Source organism: Callithrix jacchus, chromosome 8, assembly GCF_049354715.1.
Source record: "Callithrix jacchus isolate 240 chromosome 8, calJac240_pri, whole genome shotgun sequence".
NCBI lineage: Eukaryota > Metazoa > Chordata > Mammalia > Primates > Cebidae > Callithrix > Callithrix jacchus.
In genome coordinates, this window is record NC_133509.1 from 138,827,599 (window position 1) to 138,843,962 (window position 16,364).

The 16,364-nt window shown below is 43.2% G+C and overlaps 1 protein-coding gene across 6 annotated transcripts in view; it reads left to right on the top strand.

Moving 5' to 3' along the window:
* The window catches only part of TDRD9 (tudor domain containing 9), a 140,444-nt gene that overhangs the window by 79,389 nt on the left and 44,691 nt on the right, over window positions 1-16,364 (top strand). For all 6 annotated transcript variants that reach the window (XM_035261663.3, XM_078335877.1, XM_035261669.3 and 3 more), the window contains 5 exons: window positions 3,877-3,941; window positions 6,339-6,393; window positions 6,522-6,606; window positions 8,256-8,313; window positions 9,987-10,091. In XM_035261663.3, coding sequence (XP_035117554.1) covers window positions 3,877-3,941; window positions 6,339-6,393; window positions 6,522-6,606; window positions 8,256-8,313; window positions 9,987-10,091 — 368 coding nt within the window. The remainder of the gene's footprint in view (window positions 1-3,876; window positions 3,942-6,338; window positions 6,394-6,521; window positions 6,607-8,255; window positions 8,314-9,986; window positions 10,092-16,364) is intronic.

Genomic DNA, 16,364 nt, shown 5'->3' on the forward strand with positions numbered 1-16,364 from the left:
GTTTTTTAAAATTTATCGAGGTTTGTTGTATGCCTAGCATGTAGACTGTCCTGGAGAATATTACATATGCACTTGAGAATAATGTCATTCTCTTGTTGTTGGATGGAGTGTCTGTAGATGTATTTTTGGTTAAGTTGACTTACAGTGTTGTTCAGGTCTTCTGCTTCTTTTTGATCTTCTGCCTGGTTGCTCTATATGTTATTGAAAATGAGGTATTGATGTCCTCAACAGTTATTACTGAATTGCCTATTTCTTCAATCTTTTCTGTCAGTTTTTGCTTTATGTATTTTGGTTCTCTGTTGTTAGGTGCATATATGTTTATACCTGTTATATCTTCCTGATTGATTCATTCATTTATCATTGTAAAATGCCCCTCTTATCTTTTGTAACACTTAATTTTAAGACATATTTTGTGTATTAGAATAGCCATTCCACTTTTCTGTAGTTGCTGTTTGCATGACACATATTTTTCATTCTTTTACTTTCAGTCTACTTGGTGTCTTTGCATCTAAAGTATGTCTAAAAAGTGTATCAGAATATGCATCTAAAGCTTATTCTGAGTGGGATCTTTTTCCCCCTCAGATGGAGTCTTGCTCTGTCACCCATACTGAAGTGCAGTGGCACAATCTTGGCTCACTGCAGCCTTCACCTCCAAGGTTCAAGCAATTCTCCTGCCTCAGCCTCCTGAGTATCTGGGACTACAGGCGGGTGCCACTACGCCCACCTAATTTTGTATTTTTAGTAGAGACAGGGTTTCACCGTGTCGGCCAGGATGGTCTTGATCTCTTGACCTTGTGATCCACCCGCCTTGGTCTGCCAAAGTGCTGGGATTACATGTGTGAACCACTGTGCCTGGCCATATTTTTTAAAATTAGTCTAACAATCTCTGCCTTTTGATTGGGTTGTTTCATCCATTGACATTTAATTTTGCCATTGATATAGTAGAGTTTTTTCTCATGTTTTTTTTTGTTCCTCTTTTACTGTTTTCTTTTGAATTTAATACGTCTTTTGCAATGTAGCATTTTACTTCTTTTTTTGAGACACGGTCTCACTGTGTTGAGCAGGCTGGAGTGCAGTGGTGTGATCATAGCTCACTGCAGCCTTAACCTTCTGGACTCAGTTGGTTCTCCAGCCTCAGCCTTTTGAGTAGCTGGTACTACAGGTGCGTGCCACCATGCTCTGCAAACTTTTGTTTACAGTTTCTTTTTAAATCACCTAAGGAGAAGGAAGGAGGCAAAACATGTATTTGCAGTATCCGTTGTCATTACCTAATTACCTTTACCAGTTGTCTTTCTTTGTTCATGTGGATTTGAAATACTCTCTGGGGTCAGCTGTTTTCAGTGCAAAAAAGTCCTTCAGTATTTTTAGTAAGGTGGGTCTGCTGCCAAGAAATGCTCTCGGTTTCTGTTTACCTGGGACAGTCTCGGTTTGGTCTTCATCACTGAGCATAGGAAGCTTGACTGACAGCTGTTTTCCTTTGAGCACTTTGAGGATGTCATCCCACTGCTTTCTGACTTCCGTTGTTTCTGCTGATAGTTCAGCTGTTAATCTTACTGGGGTTTTCTTTGTATGTGGCGTGCCGTTTTTCTCTTGCTGCTTTGGAGGTTTTCCCTTGTCTTTGCTTTTGTTATTTACGGCATTTCTGACTTCCTGTGGGGCTGGCACAGTAACCGGGCCTTTAATAGGCCTTTTCATCGTTCTTTGCAGCCAGCCGCTTTTGGGTGCATGGTGACCACTGAATTTCATGAGCCCACTGACCACTAAACTGTGGCAGGAGGCAGTGCTGTGCAGGAAACCATGGAAGCAAAAAGGCATCTGTAGGTCCGTGGATGGGGGGTATGACGGAAGCTTTAGGTGCAGAGAAGGCAGATCTGAATCCAGAGTAGCATCTGTATCTATTGACATGAGGGTAAATCAGTATCTCCTTCATGTTGGAATCCACCTGTCATCAGCTGGGTGGTCTGGTCCCCACGGAATGGTGCCATATTTGGGACTTGGCACTGGTCCTTGCTGTTATGTGGTAGTCAGCAGTGGTAGCAGCCAGATGAGCCTCATCTCTTTGAGGCCGTATGCAAGCCTTCATCCCTGCTACCTGGCCGCTCTTCATCGTCCAACCCTGGGGGGACTGGAGGAGGAGGCTGGCCCATGTCCACAGGCAGGACCTCCTGCCCATCTGGTGACTGAAAGCCTCCTCCACTGTGGCTGCCTTGTGGGCATTTGTTGATACCTCTACGTCAGATCTCATTATCAGTCTTGTCATTTCTGCATCCCTGACCAGCTGACCAAGCAATTAGCCTCTGCCTGTTGGTTGAGGTGATCCCAATCCCATGGCCATGTGTCCTTCCATAGGAAGCGGTACCACCAGATGGACTGCCTGACCTCTGCTCACTGGGAGAGCTCCCTACCCTGCTCACTGGGTGTGAGCCTCTCCTCTGGGTGGGGCTGTGATGCAGTGGGCGTTCACCCCTGGCTGTTGCCAGCATTCCATGCAGGCCTATCTACAAAGCAGGCCTGTGTTTTTTATGGTGGTGGCTGCCACCTCAGGCCATAGGTGTGGCTCACTGTTGAGATTCACTTGGGGTAGCTGGCAAAATGCTAGCAAAATATTAGGGAAAGTTATAGATTAGTCTTAAACCTTTTGGAAGGCCGAAAGGTTTTATTGGACAGGTTGAAGGCAGCTGGTCAATTATGTTAGGGAAAAGATAGGGACGAGGTGGTGACCCTGACATAATACCCATCATAGCATGCCAAACCTCTGCAGGTGGTAATAAACGTCTCAGGTGAGCACAGAGTCTACAGGAGTAAACAGAGACAAAGGGATGTAGGATAAATAGATTTAAACTGGGAAAGCCTTTTATCATCCCTGTCTTTTCTCTAACATACTGGACCGGCTGCCTTCAACCTGTCACAGTAAAACCTTTCGGCCTTCCAAAAGGTTTGAGACTAATCTATGACTTTCCCTAATATTTTGCTAGCATTTTGCCAGCCACCCCGAGTAAATCTCAACAGCTCACAGGGAGAGACGGATGAGCAGCAGGAGCAGTGAGCATGGACGCTGGTTTACCCCTGACACCCCTTTCTCCTTCGTAGTGACTGTTCCCAGGCGTTGCCGGAATTGGCACTGCACGGCTTTTCCATGGCTGCTTCCTCAGCTCGCATTACTTCCCCAGAGAGGTGTCTCCCGGCCAGTCCTGCTGAGAGCGCTCCACACGTACGCCCTCCCTTAGCACTGCTATCGTGTTCCCCGTGTGCTGCTTTCAGCACTTACTGCTAAACTGACGGTGCCTTGCCTGTTTCTTGTTTCTTGTCTGTCTCTTCGGTTAGAATGTAAGTTCCAAAGAGCAGGGAGCTTGTCTGTCTTGTTACTGCTGTATCCTGGCTGCACAGAGAAGGGGCTGGCCGTGTAGGAAGGGCTCACAGGTTTACGGAGGAATGAAAGTGCTAAATTCACACAAAAGTAAATATGTTGACAGTGGCAGGGAGGCGAGTAGATGATTTGAGAGTTTGGTACAAATTCTTTCTAATAGTAGTTTGGACTCCTGAAAGTTTAAATTTTGCTTGCAGTTATTTTAAGTGATTTTTACTTTGAAGTTCTGGATTGCGGTAACTAAATTTCAAGGAAAACTTCTGCAGATGGTAAGTTTCGACAGGGGAAAATAATGAATCAAAAGGCTTAAGGTCCCCTGAATGACCATGGGCCTTGTATGTTTTCTCATCTCCTTAGACGCTTCTGTGTTTTCTATGCAAAATAAAGAGCATTACTTTGGATGACCTGTACGAGCCCTTCAGGATTAAAAGCTTGTAATATTACGATTGTAGAGAAGCAGTAGCTGCTATAGCCTTTATTCATATTTGTGCACATTACGTTCTTAACAGGAAGAAGGCCTGGGCAGGGGCCCAGTTTGTGTCGGAGCGAAGCAGCGTGTTGGTGTTTTTGCCAGGTGAGACTGTCATAATTTTGTGACTTGGAATCATAATACTCTGGAGAGAGGCTACGTTTGTGCCTAATGCAGATTATGAAAATGCTGCTCTCCATAGGTCTATGCTTTTTACACTTTGAACATGTGAACAAATGTAACTTTCAGTTTGGCTTTTTATGATAACCCTTGTGTTTCTGAAAAGATTTCTTATTAATAATTAACAGTTCAAAATGTCGTCGTCTTTGTTGTTTTTTGAGACAGAGTCTCTCTCTCTGTTGCCCCCGCTAGAGTACAGTGACGCGATCTCGGCTCACTGCAACCTCTGCCTCGTGGATTCAAGCGATTCTCCCGCCTCGGCCTCCTGGGTAGCTGGCATTACAGGCAGGCGCCACCCTGCCCAGCCAAAGTTCAACTTTTTGAAGGCAGTCTTGCCACCTTCAAAAGTTCCAATAAAATATTTGGCTTTGTTAAACTTACATTTTACATACATGGTTATAAATATGAGATAACTCATCAGTTTGCCTTGAAAACTTAGTAATAGTAAAACATACCATTATTGTAATACCATGAGGATCATTAAAGTAATCGTTGAGTTTCTTCCTCAGTGGTTGAGAAAGCAGGCTTTTAAAATACCTTTCTGAAAAGATGAACTTATGTTAAATTGTACTTTTTCAAAATTACTTGATTTTTTAATCAAGTGGTTTAGCTTGATGAAACATTATGACAGTAATTCAGATCTTTCTGTCGTAATATCTAGAGCATAAACGGATTTGTTCTTATGGTAATGGATAATGAAGAACAAGCAATGAAAATAGCTTATTTAATTTTGGAATGCAACATATGAGTTTCAAACTTTCGTCATGTTTTGCTTAGGTGACAAGGGTTTGTGTACATGCAGGGAGCAGCTCTTAGCTGACAGTGGGGTGGTGGTGTATTTGCCCTGGAAAGTATTTATCAAAGGACTAATGCAGGCGATAATATTGTATTAAAGGGAGAAAAATCACCAAAGTAGAGCCATGTACTTAATCTTAAGTAGAGCTTGGGATTACCTAACATGAGATAAATACTTGTTATTTTTATTTATTTATTTATATTTAGAAAGGGTCTTGCTCCGTTGCCCAGGCTGGAGTATAGTGGTGTGACCCTGACTCTGCCGCCTCTACCTCCTGTGGTGAAGTGGTAGGTCTGCCTCAGCCTCCTAAGTATCTGGGATTGGACGTGCACCCTTATGTGTGGCCAATTTTTTTTTTTTTTGGTATTTTTTTGTAGAGACAGGGTTTCACTATGTTGCCAAGGCTGGTCTCCAACTGCCAGGCTCAAGTGATCGACCAGCCTTGGCGTCCCAAAGTGTTGAGATTACAGGCGTGAGCCATTGCTCCTGGCTGATAAATAACTTTTTACCTGCTAAATATTGGCTGAAGGAAATCTTTATAAGTGATATTTTACATTTAGGACTGCTGTCTTTTTAATATGTTCATGTGAACTCACGTTTGATACACGTTTATGTGTTAACTGATCTCTTTTGAACAGTTCTATATTAGTTATCTAGGGCTGCTGCAACAAAGTGCCACAAACTGGATTGCTTAAAAGAAGTCATTTATTCTCTCCCTGTTTTGGAGGCTAAGTGTTCAAAATCAAGTTCTCAGCAGGGCCATGCTCTTTCTGAGCCTCTTCCTCCTTCCAGCTCCTAGTAGTGGCCGTCAGTCCCTGGTGCTCCCTGACCTGTGGCTGCACGACTCCTGTCTCTGTTGTCACATGGTGTTCCCTGTGTGTCTGTGCCTCTTCCCTTCTTGTATGGACACCAAGTCATTTTGGATGAAGGGCCTACCCTGTTCTAATATAACTTCATCTTAACTGATTACATCTGCAACGACTCTATTTAGAAATAACACCACACTCCAGATTACTAGGGTTAGGAATTCAATACATCTTTTTAGGGGACACAGTTCAACCCATAACAGACTCAGATTTGAGAATCAGGGTGAGGCAAAAGCACATGCTAGCCTAGCTTTCAGCGGACAGGTGGAGGCCTGATAGAAATGGTTTAGCATATCCTCATGACCAAGACCTCACAAATGTTATGTTTTGGCTGTAAAGGTTTGGCATGCTCATGATAGAAACTTTGTAAAATATGGGGTGCGGAGGAATACAAAGATTCCCATACAGCCAACGCCCACAGGCAGTCACTGCTGTGTGAAGGAAAACTGAAGAATGTGGTTTTTCGCCATATTTTTGAGTTTCTGCTAATCAATGTCACTGTGTACTTTTACTTGTATTTCTGGCATATTTAGGCAAAGAGGATAAAAAAGTCAAACTGGAAGGGCCTTCTTTGAAAGATATGCCATTTCAATTTAAAGGTTGATATCTAGCAGTAAATACAAACATGTTTATTTCCCTCCTCCACTTTTTCTTCCCCAGGTCTGGCTGAAATAAACTATATGCATGAACTTCTCACCAACCTGGTTCATAAAAGGTATGTTGAAAGTGATACAGCTGTATTCTTCCTTCTAAGCCGCTGCATTGTTTCTGTCTTAGATAACTTGTTTTTGTATCTCATGTGTATCTCTTCTTCATGGATGTTTTATTTTAGTGATTTCTTAGGTTGCAGGTCTACCCACTTCATTCAAGTGTGGCTTTAGAAGAACAGAATAATATATTTTTAAGTCCAGTGCCTGGGTACAGAAAGGTAGGAAACCTGGGAAGACAAGTTCTAAGCACTTTAGGTAAATTTTCCTTAGAGACTCTACTCATGAAAAAAATTTTCCAGGTGTTGTGCATCATGCCTGTGTTTCCAGCAGTTTGGGAGGCTGAGGCGGGTGAATTGTTTGAGCTCAGGAGTTTGAGACCAGCCTGGGTGGCATGGTGAAACCCCTATCTCTACAGAAAAATAAGCAAATTATCTGGGTGTTGTGGCACACACCTGTAGTCCCAGCTACTTGGGAGGCTGAGGTGGGAGGCTTGTGTCTGTGAGGTCGAGGCTGCAGTGAGCCAAGATCACACCAATGCACTCCAGCCTGGGTGACAGAACAAGACTCTGTCTCAAAAAGAAAAATGAATAAAAGAAAAAAGCTTCACATTTCAGCAGTGTATTCTGCTTAGTCACTTAAATATATACCTAGGCCGGGCACGGTGGCTCATGCCTGTAATTCCAGCACTTGGGGAGGCCGAGACGGCAGATCGTAAGCTCAGGAGTTTGAGACCAGACTGGCCAATATGGTGAAACCCGTCTCTACTAAAAATACAAAAATTAGCCAGGCATGGTGGTGCACACCTGTAGTCCCAGTTACTTGGGAGGCTGAGGCAGAAGAATAGCTTGAACCCAGGAGATGGAGGTTGTAGTGAGCTGAGACCATGTCACCGAATTTTTGAGACAGAGTGAGACTCAGGGAAGGGAGTACTACACACTGGGGTCTATTGGGGGAAATAGGGGAGGGACAGTGGTTGTGGGGAGCTGGGAGGGATAGCCTGGGGAGAAATGCCAAATGTGGGTGAAGGGGAGGAAGGCAGCAAAACACACTGCCATGTGTGTACCTATGCAACTATCTTGCATGTTCTGCACATGTACCCCAAAACCTAAAATGCAATAAAATAAAACAAAAAAAAATTTACCTAATGAGCCAGATATGTTGTTTAGTTTTGTGTTTTATTTTGTAAATCGGTTTGCTGAAAAGCCAAGATTTTTTATTTCCTCAATTCAGGAATTGTGATACCTTTTAATTCTTCTTTAGTGTTTCTTCAACTTTGGGACTGTTCTGATGTCCCTGAAACCACTCTGGTGACTCTAGTTAGAAGCCATATTCTAGGTCCTGCTTCAGGAGGATTTTTAAAATCTCAGATTATGTGTGAATGATGGGAGTTGTTTTAACAAGACCCTTCTAGAGCTGCTTGAGGTGATCAGGGGCCCTGAGCGGACAGCCTTTTCCCCTTGATTGCTTTGGAATCCCCTGGAGCAGCCTTGGGTGGTATTCTAGGGCAAGTACAAGCTACAGCCCTTCTTCTAGAAACCTGGTTATGCCTTTTGCCCTGGGGCAATTCCTGGACCCCTCTCCACCCTACCAAAGCTACCATAGCAGCGGTCAGGAACAGCTCCCTTTGCCTGTGTCTTGTGTGCCTGTGTTTAAGCTCCTGCTGTGTTGTATGTGGCTGGTTTTCCATTCATCAGGGGCTTCTTGATGAGTTGTGATGTGTATAAAATAGAAAAATGGCTAATTTTGAGATCTGAGTTTAGCATTTACATTCAGAAGCTTTAAAATAATTTTTGAGTTTTTTAAAACTTTACCTAATGATGTTCAGAATATAGTAGGAATGTCAGCTTTTTTCTTTGATGTTTAACAGATTATTCTGTCCACCAATATTGCAGAGAGTTCTGTCACAGTTCCAGATGTCAAATACGGTAAGACACTTCTCCATTTCACCTCCTGGCATAAATTATGGTACTGTATTTATTGGCTTATTCACCTCAGGAATTGTTCTTCTCTTCCTCCCCATCTCTTCCCATTTTGGAAGACGGAATTTAGAAAAGTAGGTTACGTGGTTTCTCCCATATCAGTTCACCACCACCGCCTCTGAGTACGCCGTTTCATGAGGGCAAGCTGGGTTGCAGGAAGTATAGGGGTGTTCCACTGGGGTTTGTGGGAAACAGCTTTGGGACTGCTGGAGTTCTGTGACTGGAGGGAGGCAGGTGTGAGAGGAGTTCAGGCCATCTCAGTTCTGTAGGTTGCTTAGCAGGACGCCATGTCAACTCTGGAGCAGGCCACTTTGTCATCCGGTCTTCTGCAAATGTCCCTCTGATTACTTGGTGAGATTGGTAATCAGTGAGTTTTCTGCATTCAGTAATGTATATCTGAAAACCTAATGCATGTGCTGGGCACTCCTGTCAGTGCTGGCAGTACACTGGTGAATAAGACAAAGTCCAGTCCTCATGGCTGCTGTGTCCTGGTGGGAGAGAGCGATGCTCTGCATGTAAAAGGTCTTTATAATTTCAGGTACAGGTCAACTAGATGTTCAGGTGGAGGTGTTGTGGAAGCAGCTGGCTGTGTGAGCCTGGAGACCAGGGCCAGGGAGCAGGTGGTGGGGGCATCAGCTGGTGACTGGAGTTGAAAGCCAGGAACCTGGTCGAGCTCTTCTGGAAGTGCACAGAGGCAGGGTGGCCCTGGTGTTTAAAGATGGGCAATAAGAGCTGCAGAGGGGGCCTCCAGGGCAGTGGGAGGAAAGCCAGTGAGCACAGAGGCCTAGACACCCAGTAGGAAAGGGTCTTGAGGGGATGGAGTGGAGGAGTGCATCAGATGCCCCTGGTGGGTCAGGGGGAACCCCCCCCCGCAACAGGCTATTGTCAGTGACCTTGACGAGTGCAGCTTTGGTCTGCTTGGAATGGGCTCAAGAAAGAATCGGAAGAGGTGAACCCAGAACCAGTGGTGGCAGGCAACATTCCACAGGTGCTTTGCTGTAGTTGGGTAGAGGAAATGGGGCAATAAGTGAAGAGGTGGCCTAGGGGAGTGAGTGTTGCTAACAGGAGATCGCCAGTGCTTAGGCTGTGTGAGGGGAAAGCTGTGGTGGGGGGAGGAGGCAGGCCACCAATGAAGATACGAAAGCACAGAGATACTCGGCAGCTTCTCCAGCCAGGCACACACACACACCCACACATACAGATGCACACACACAGACACACACACCCATCCAAACAGACGCACACATACCCAGACACCCAGGCCCACCCACAGGCACACATGCAGATGCGGGATTTGAATTCGGGTAGGCCCGTGCATCAGTTGCTTTTCTGTACTACTCTTGTAGTGGTGCTCTTTTGGAGAACGTTACTCTTTTGGGTGCAGTCCAGGTAGGCCGTTGTTTACCCCCAGAGACTCCCAGTAGTCAACAAGAAAGGATGTGCCCACCAACTCCCTGTCCTGGGCAGAAGGAGTGGTCAGTGCGTGGCCAAACATTTCTGCCTGTTCACCAGGTTATAAGCTGCATGTTTCAAGCGGGTTTATCATTATGCATTATGATTTTTTATGCAATGATTTCTTAGTAGCGTGGTGTTTACATTCCCTTTTTTTTAAATGGCAGTTATAGATTTTTGTTTGACTAGAACACTGGTCTGTGATGAAGATACAAATTATCAGAGTCTGCGACTGAGTTGGGCCTCCAAAACCAGCTGTAATCAGAGAAAAGGTAAGACATTTGTGTTAAAGCACAATCACGAGTCAGTGGTGACTCAGTGGCACATTGAGGCGTTTTTAAAAAAAATTGTTTTTGCACTTTTATTTTTACTCAGATATTTTCTTTCTTGGAACTAGTTTAAGTTTTTAGCAATGGCTTCCCATATTTGTCAGAGTAAATCCATACTTCTCCTCTCTTCAAATGCATGAGGCCTTTGTACGTAATGGATAAACCCCATCATCCTGACACTATATTTTTTCCCAAAGTGAAATTGAGCAATTATTGGTGAAGACCTGTGGAAACCAAGCGGATCACTTCAGTAATTATTTTTTTTGAAATGTACTCCACTCAGGCTGGAGTTCAGTGGTGCGATTTTGTCTCACTGCAACCTCTGCCTCCCATGTTCAAGCAGTCCCTTGCCTCAGCCTCCTGAGTAGCTGGGATTACAGGTGCATATCACCATGCCCAGCCGATTTTTGTATTTTTGGTAGAGATGGGGTTTCTCCATATTGGCCAGGCTGGTCTTGAACTCCTGGCCTCAGGTGATCCGTCCCCCTCAGCCTACCAAAGTTCTGGGATGACCGATGTGAGCTGCCACGCCTGGCCCACTTCAGTAATTTTTGGCGATCTGATTTCTGTTTGACTCTGATCTTCCTAGGGTTAGTTTTCCTAAAGTGGTTCTGCAGAGAGCTCCAGATTTGCCGCATCAGCCACATGTATCACTGGGCAGATGAGGGTGTGGAGTCACTTTTTGGGTCTTGGGATGCTTTGACCACAGTGGAGGTATATTCATGACATACTTGGGACAGGTTAAGATCACCTGTGGTGAGAACCGATGTCAGGGGACATTGTTCTCATTGCAGACTGAGAAGTGGCTTATTTTTTTGTTTGTTTTTTAGAGAACTTTTTGGGGAGGGTAGATAAAAAACCATTTCAAGAATACAGAATACTAAATACACCCCCCAACATAATAAAGGCAACATTGATTGAATGTTTACCATATGCCAGACATTCTTCTAAATATTTTATTGATTTATTTAATCTTCCTAACAACCCTGGGAGGTAAGTGTACTTAGTGTGCTAATTAAGATTCCCATTTCTTGGTGAAAAGCAGCTGAGACATACAGGAATAGTAGCTTGCTCAAGGTTATACTAGGAAGAGATGGGAATGAGGTTTGAACCCAGAAATCTGTCTTCGGTCTACATTCTGAACCTTTTTGTTATATTGCCTCCCCCGAAACGACTTGGCTAGAGACGGGTTAAGAGACTAAGCACCCATTAAAATACGGTCACAGAGGCCGGGTGCGGTGGCCGTATTTGTAATTCCGGTACTCTGAGACACCAAGGTGGGTAGATTGCCTGAGCTTAGGAGTTCGAGACCAGCTTGGACAACGTGGCAAAACTCCATCTCTACCAGAAACACAAAAGATTAGCTGGGCATGGTGGTGCATACGCGTGCTGTGGTCCCAGGTCCTCAGGAGGGTGAAGTGGGAGTATCACTTGAGCCTGGGAGGCGGAGGCTGAAGTGAGCCGAGATCGCTCATACTGCACCCCAGCCTGGGAGACAGAGTGAGACCTCTGTCTCTCATCACTTTGGAAAAACTTTATGTCAAGTTATGTATTATTATAAACTTAAGAGAAAAAAGGATATTAAACTGAAATCACCTCACTATGTTTACCCTCTTTCTCCGTTTAACTTACCGAAAAGCTATGCTTTAAAAATGACTAGAAATAAATATATAAAAATGTTAAAAGTGGTTATCTTTGGATCAGTCTTGGGATTATAGGAGTTTTATCTCTTGTCTATCTTTTGTATGTTCAAAATTTCTATAATTAGAAAGATATTTATTTTAAAATTTCTTCCCTTACAAGATGCTGCAAAGATAGTACGTAGATTCCCTTGACTCCTTCCTTCATCTTCCCCTAGAGTCAACCAGGAAATTGACATAGTGTAACACTGTTACACTATGTCAGTATATACCTTGTTTCACAGTTTCACCTGTACTGTGTGTGTGGTTCTCTGCAGTTTGATCCCATGTGTAGGTTTGTGTAACCACACTGTGATGAGAACACAGAACTGACCTGTCCCACTGCTATCCAGGGGTGGCCCTGTGCTGCTCCCTCACAACCATACCTGCCCTGAACACTCCGCCTGCCAGCTAGTGACCCGTCTTCATCTCTGCAGCTTTGTCATTTCCGGGATGTTAGAAAATGGAATCAGACAGATGTGACCTTTTGAGATTGGCTTTTTCTACTTACCACAGTATTCTTAGGAGCCATGTAAGCCAGCAGAAGCTGCATGTATCGGTGGTTCATCTCTTTTTATTACTAAGGAGTATTCTACTTACCACAGTATTCTTAGGAGCCATGTAAGCCAGCAGAAGCTGCATGTATCGGTGGTTCATCTCTTTTTATTCCACTGAACATCTACCTGTTTAAGGACATTCGAGATTTTTCCAGTTCTTGCCATAAGAATAAAGTGGCTGTGCAGATTCATGTACAGGTTTTGGTGTGGCCATAAGTTTTCTCATTCCTCTGGCATAAAAACCCAGGAATATAATTACTGGGTCATGTGGTAAATCTGTTAAGTTTTATAAGAAACTACTGCAAACTCATTCCATGGTGGCTGTGTTATTTTACATTCCATCAGCAATGTGTGAGATCTGTTTTTCCATACCCTTGCCAGGACTACTGTTAGGAAATTTTTTTTGGTTAGACAAAAAAAATTGTGGCTCATTCTTGTTATCTCAGCACTTTGGGAGGGTGAGGTGGGCAGATTGTTTGAGCCCAGGAGTTTGAGATCAGCATGGGCAACATGGCAAAACCTTATCTCTGTAAAAAATACAAAAATTAGCCAGGGATGATGGCGTGTGCCTGTACTCCCAGCTACTCAGGAGTCTGAGCTGGGAGGATTGAGTGAGCCTGGGAGGCTGATGCAGTGAGCCATGATTGCGCCACTGCTCTCCAGCCTGGGTGACTAGAGTGAGATGCTGTTGCAAAAAAAAAAGAAAAAAATTTTAGACAAATTTAACAGAGTTTTAAAGAACAATTTGCAAATGGGGCTGCCTCTGAACCAGAAGAGGTTTAGAGAGAATCTGGTGCCGTTGCGTGGTCAAGGAAGATTTATGGACAGAAAGAGGAAAGTGACATGTAGAAAACGGAAGCGAGGTACAGAAGTGGCCACACTGATTACAGCTGGGCATTGGTCCTCTTTGAACATGATTTGAGCAGTTCGTTGCCTTTCATCGGCTGAAACTTGATGACTGGCATAAGAGTGGGTATAGTCTGTTTACACATCTGGTTAGGTTACAGTTTACTATGTGCAGAGGGACTTTGAAGCTCAACCTAAAATATGTAAGGAGGTATCTTTAGGCTAAGCTCCATTTAACAGTTTTCCCCATTGGTCAACCTGTCAAGATTAAGAGGTTGACCAAAACCTTAGGCATTGATGTCACTTTGTCACCGTTGTAAATGTGTTTATTTGGTTTTAAGTCTCACTGGGAAATAGCAGAACAGTGAGTTTTGTCAGGTGGCAACAAGGATTTTAAGTTATTTTTTTGTAAGGGTTAGAGTGGAGGGGCCTCTGTGTTGGGATTTTTTGTTTTTATTAATAGGAGAAGGAAACAAGTTGGTCTGTTTTAGCATCTGTTTTTTTTTTTCTTTTAGAAGTTTTAGCTTGATTAGTTTGCATTTAGTACAAGTGACTTTATTTTGGATTAGCCTGCTCTGTTGAAGCCTAGTGTCTGAATTTAGTCCAAAACAATAGTCTCTCATCATTTTGTATAACAGTTTCCTGCTTTTGATCAGGTTTTACTTAGGTGAGAGTGTGACCAAAACTTAGGGCTTTAGTGCCACTCTTAGTTATGGTCATTTTGGTCATTTTGGGTTTTTAGTCTCACGTTATTTATGGTGTTTTTCATGGTCACACTTTTAATTTTTAATTTTTTTTTTTTAGCTTTTGTTGTGTTTTAAGTGAAGGAGTGACTGCCTTTTTTAAAATTTATTTTTGAGACAGGGTCTTGCTCTGTCACTCAGGCTGGAGTGCAGTGACATGATCATGGCTCACTGTGGTCTCAACCTCCCAGGCTCAAGCAATCCTCCCACTTCAGCCTCCCAAGTAGCTGAGACTACAGGTGTGTGCCACCACACTTAGCTAATTTTTTATTTTTTTTGTGAAGATAGGGACCTCACTATGTTGCCCAGGCTGGACCTCACTGTGTTGCCCAGGCTGGACCTCACTGTGTTGCCCAGGCTGGACCTCACTGTGTTGCCCAGGCTGGACCTCACTGTGTTGCCCAGGCTGGATCTCACTGTGTTGCCCAGGCTGGACCTCACTGTGTTGCCCAGGCTGGACCTCACTGTGTTGCCCAGGCTGGATCTCACTATGTTGCCCAGGCTCTCACTATGTTGTCCAGCCTGGACACAAGTGATCCTCCTGCCTCAGGCTCCCAAAGTGCTTGGATTACAAGTGTGAGCCACCACACTCAGCTGGCATTTTATAGATGCCTGTGTGTAAACATTTAAAACTTTTGAAAGAATACAGTGTACCAGGGAGACTCCCATTACGACTATTGGGAGGATAATACCAAAAGTCTGGAATATGTTATTTAGCCAGGGTTTCCATGAACCAAACCATTGAAAATCAAATCGATCAAAGAATGAGTCAGATAAAGAGTTTACTCATTTTAACCAAACAGCCTGTTTGCGTATCTTCTGCAGCTGAGTCTTTATAATATCTGATGTATTTATACACGTGTAATAAGTAGTGTCAGCAACTGTATGGTGTTTTTTTTCCTGGTCTAGTCAGTAAGTAATCTAGAGCAATTTTATCACCTAGCACAACTTTAGCAAGAGAATTGAAAGAAGTCTGTTGTGTAATCAGAGGCTTTGTAGTAGAATCTATTCTAGAGCCTATTAGGAGGGATGCATATTTAATTATAGTCTCATTTTCTCTAGACCTTGGGAAAAGAGACCTAACTAATTATATCTATTTAGAAGGGTAAAGGCCTTTTGGCAGTGTTTTCTTTAAGCCATGATGTGTAGTCAAGAGCGGTGAACTAGTGTTTTGTTTCTGACTGATTATGGATTAACAAAGGTGCTGTTAAAATTTTTTTATCTGTATCTACCCTTTATCTTTTGTTTATTAAGGCATAAGATAGTCCATGTATAAGCTTGGCTATAAAATGTTATTGAAAAAGTATACCCCATGAGTGTATATAATAACCTCCTTTGTAAGGGAGGTTGCTATTTACATTATTTACAGAGGCAGAGCAAGGGAGAAAAATAAGAGGTTAAGAGTCTCATGGTAGAGAAGTCTTCATTTGTGATCTTGGGTAAGCCGTTCACATCTGGCATGTTGTCTGCTTTTGGGGAGAAAGTTGTTTTGGTTAGCGTTACCTTAAGGTTTCTAATGGGTGTATGGTTTTGAGAGTCGGAGGGCTCTTCTAGATTGTGAGATTATGAACTTAAGCTTTGAGATCCCAAGTTTTGTAGTTGACGGCAAGGGCAGTCTTTTCCTGATGTTGTCTTTAGAAGAGTCAGTCTTTTGGTTTTAGATTGTGAAATATTGTCCTTAGTTGGTAGACCATGAAAAGCTTTTGTTACCTGGTGAAAATATATTTTGGTACAGTGCATTAAAGTCTTGTGGCATTTAGTCATATTAGAATTTAGCAGCAGGAGATACATGAGGTTCTCTTATCAAGTGCATAGAAGCCTTTTAGTGACCTGTTTTATAAGGGAATACTTTCTGTTTTTACTGAAGTGGATCTGATGGTCATCAGTGTGTCATTCCTTTGACTAAGGCAATCTAGTTAGTTTTGTCTAATGCTATTTTATCTGTAATACTTTATTTATCTGTTTTATGACTTGTCTAGTGAAACAAGCACTTCCACCCCTGGAGATTTTTTTAAATGAATGACCCATGAGAGAACACATTTTCTAGTAACCATTTGGAATAACCTCAGTGGACTTTGGATAATAGAGGTGGTGATCCCTAGTTTTTGGCATCTGGCCCTGGGGTGATTAAGGCAGAGGAATTTTGCCTCCTGGGTGTACAGTCCGTGTAGAGGATGTTCGGCTGTGGTTAGTTTTACATATCAAAGACATGTTCCTGGCTGGGCCCTTGGCTCTAAGAATTGGCTAGTCTTGGGAAGAGGCAGTTTCATCCCAGCCAGATGGGTTTTAAAAAATACCAAAGCATCATGCTATACAGAAAAAAAATATTTAAAATATAAATTGCATTTTCATTTTTATAAAGAAAATCACTTGCATATGCTTGCATGGGTC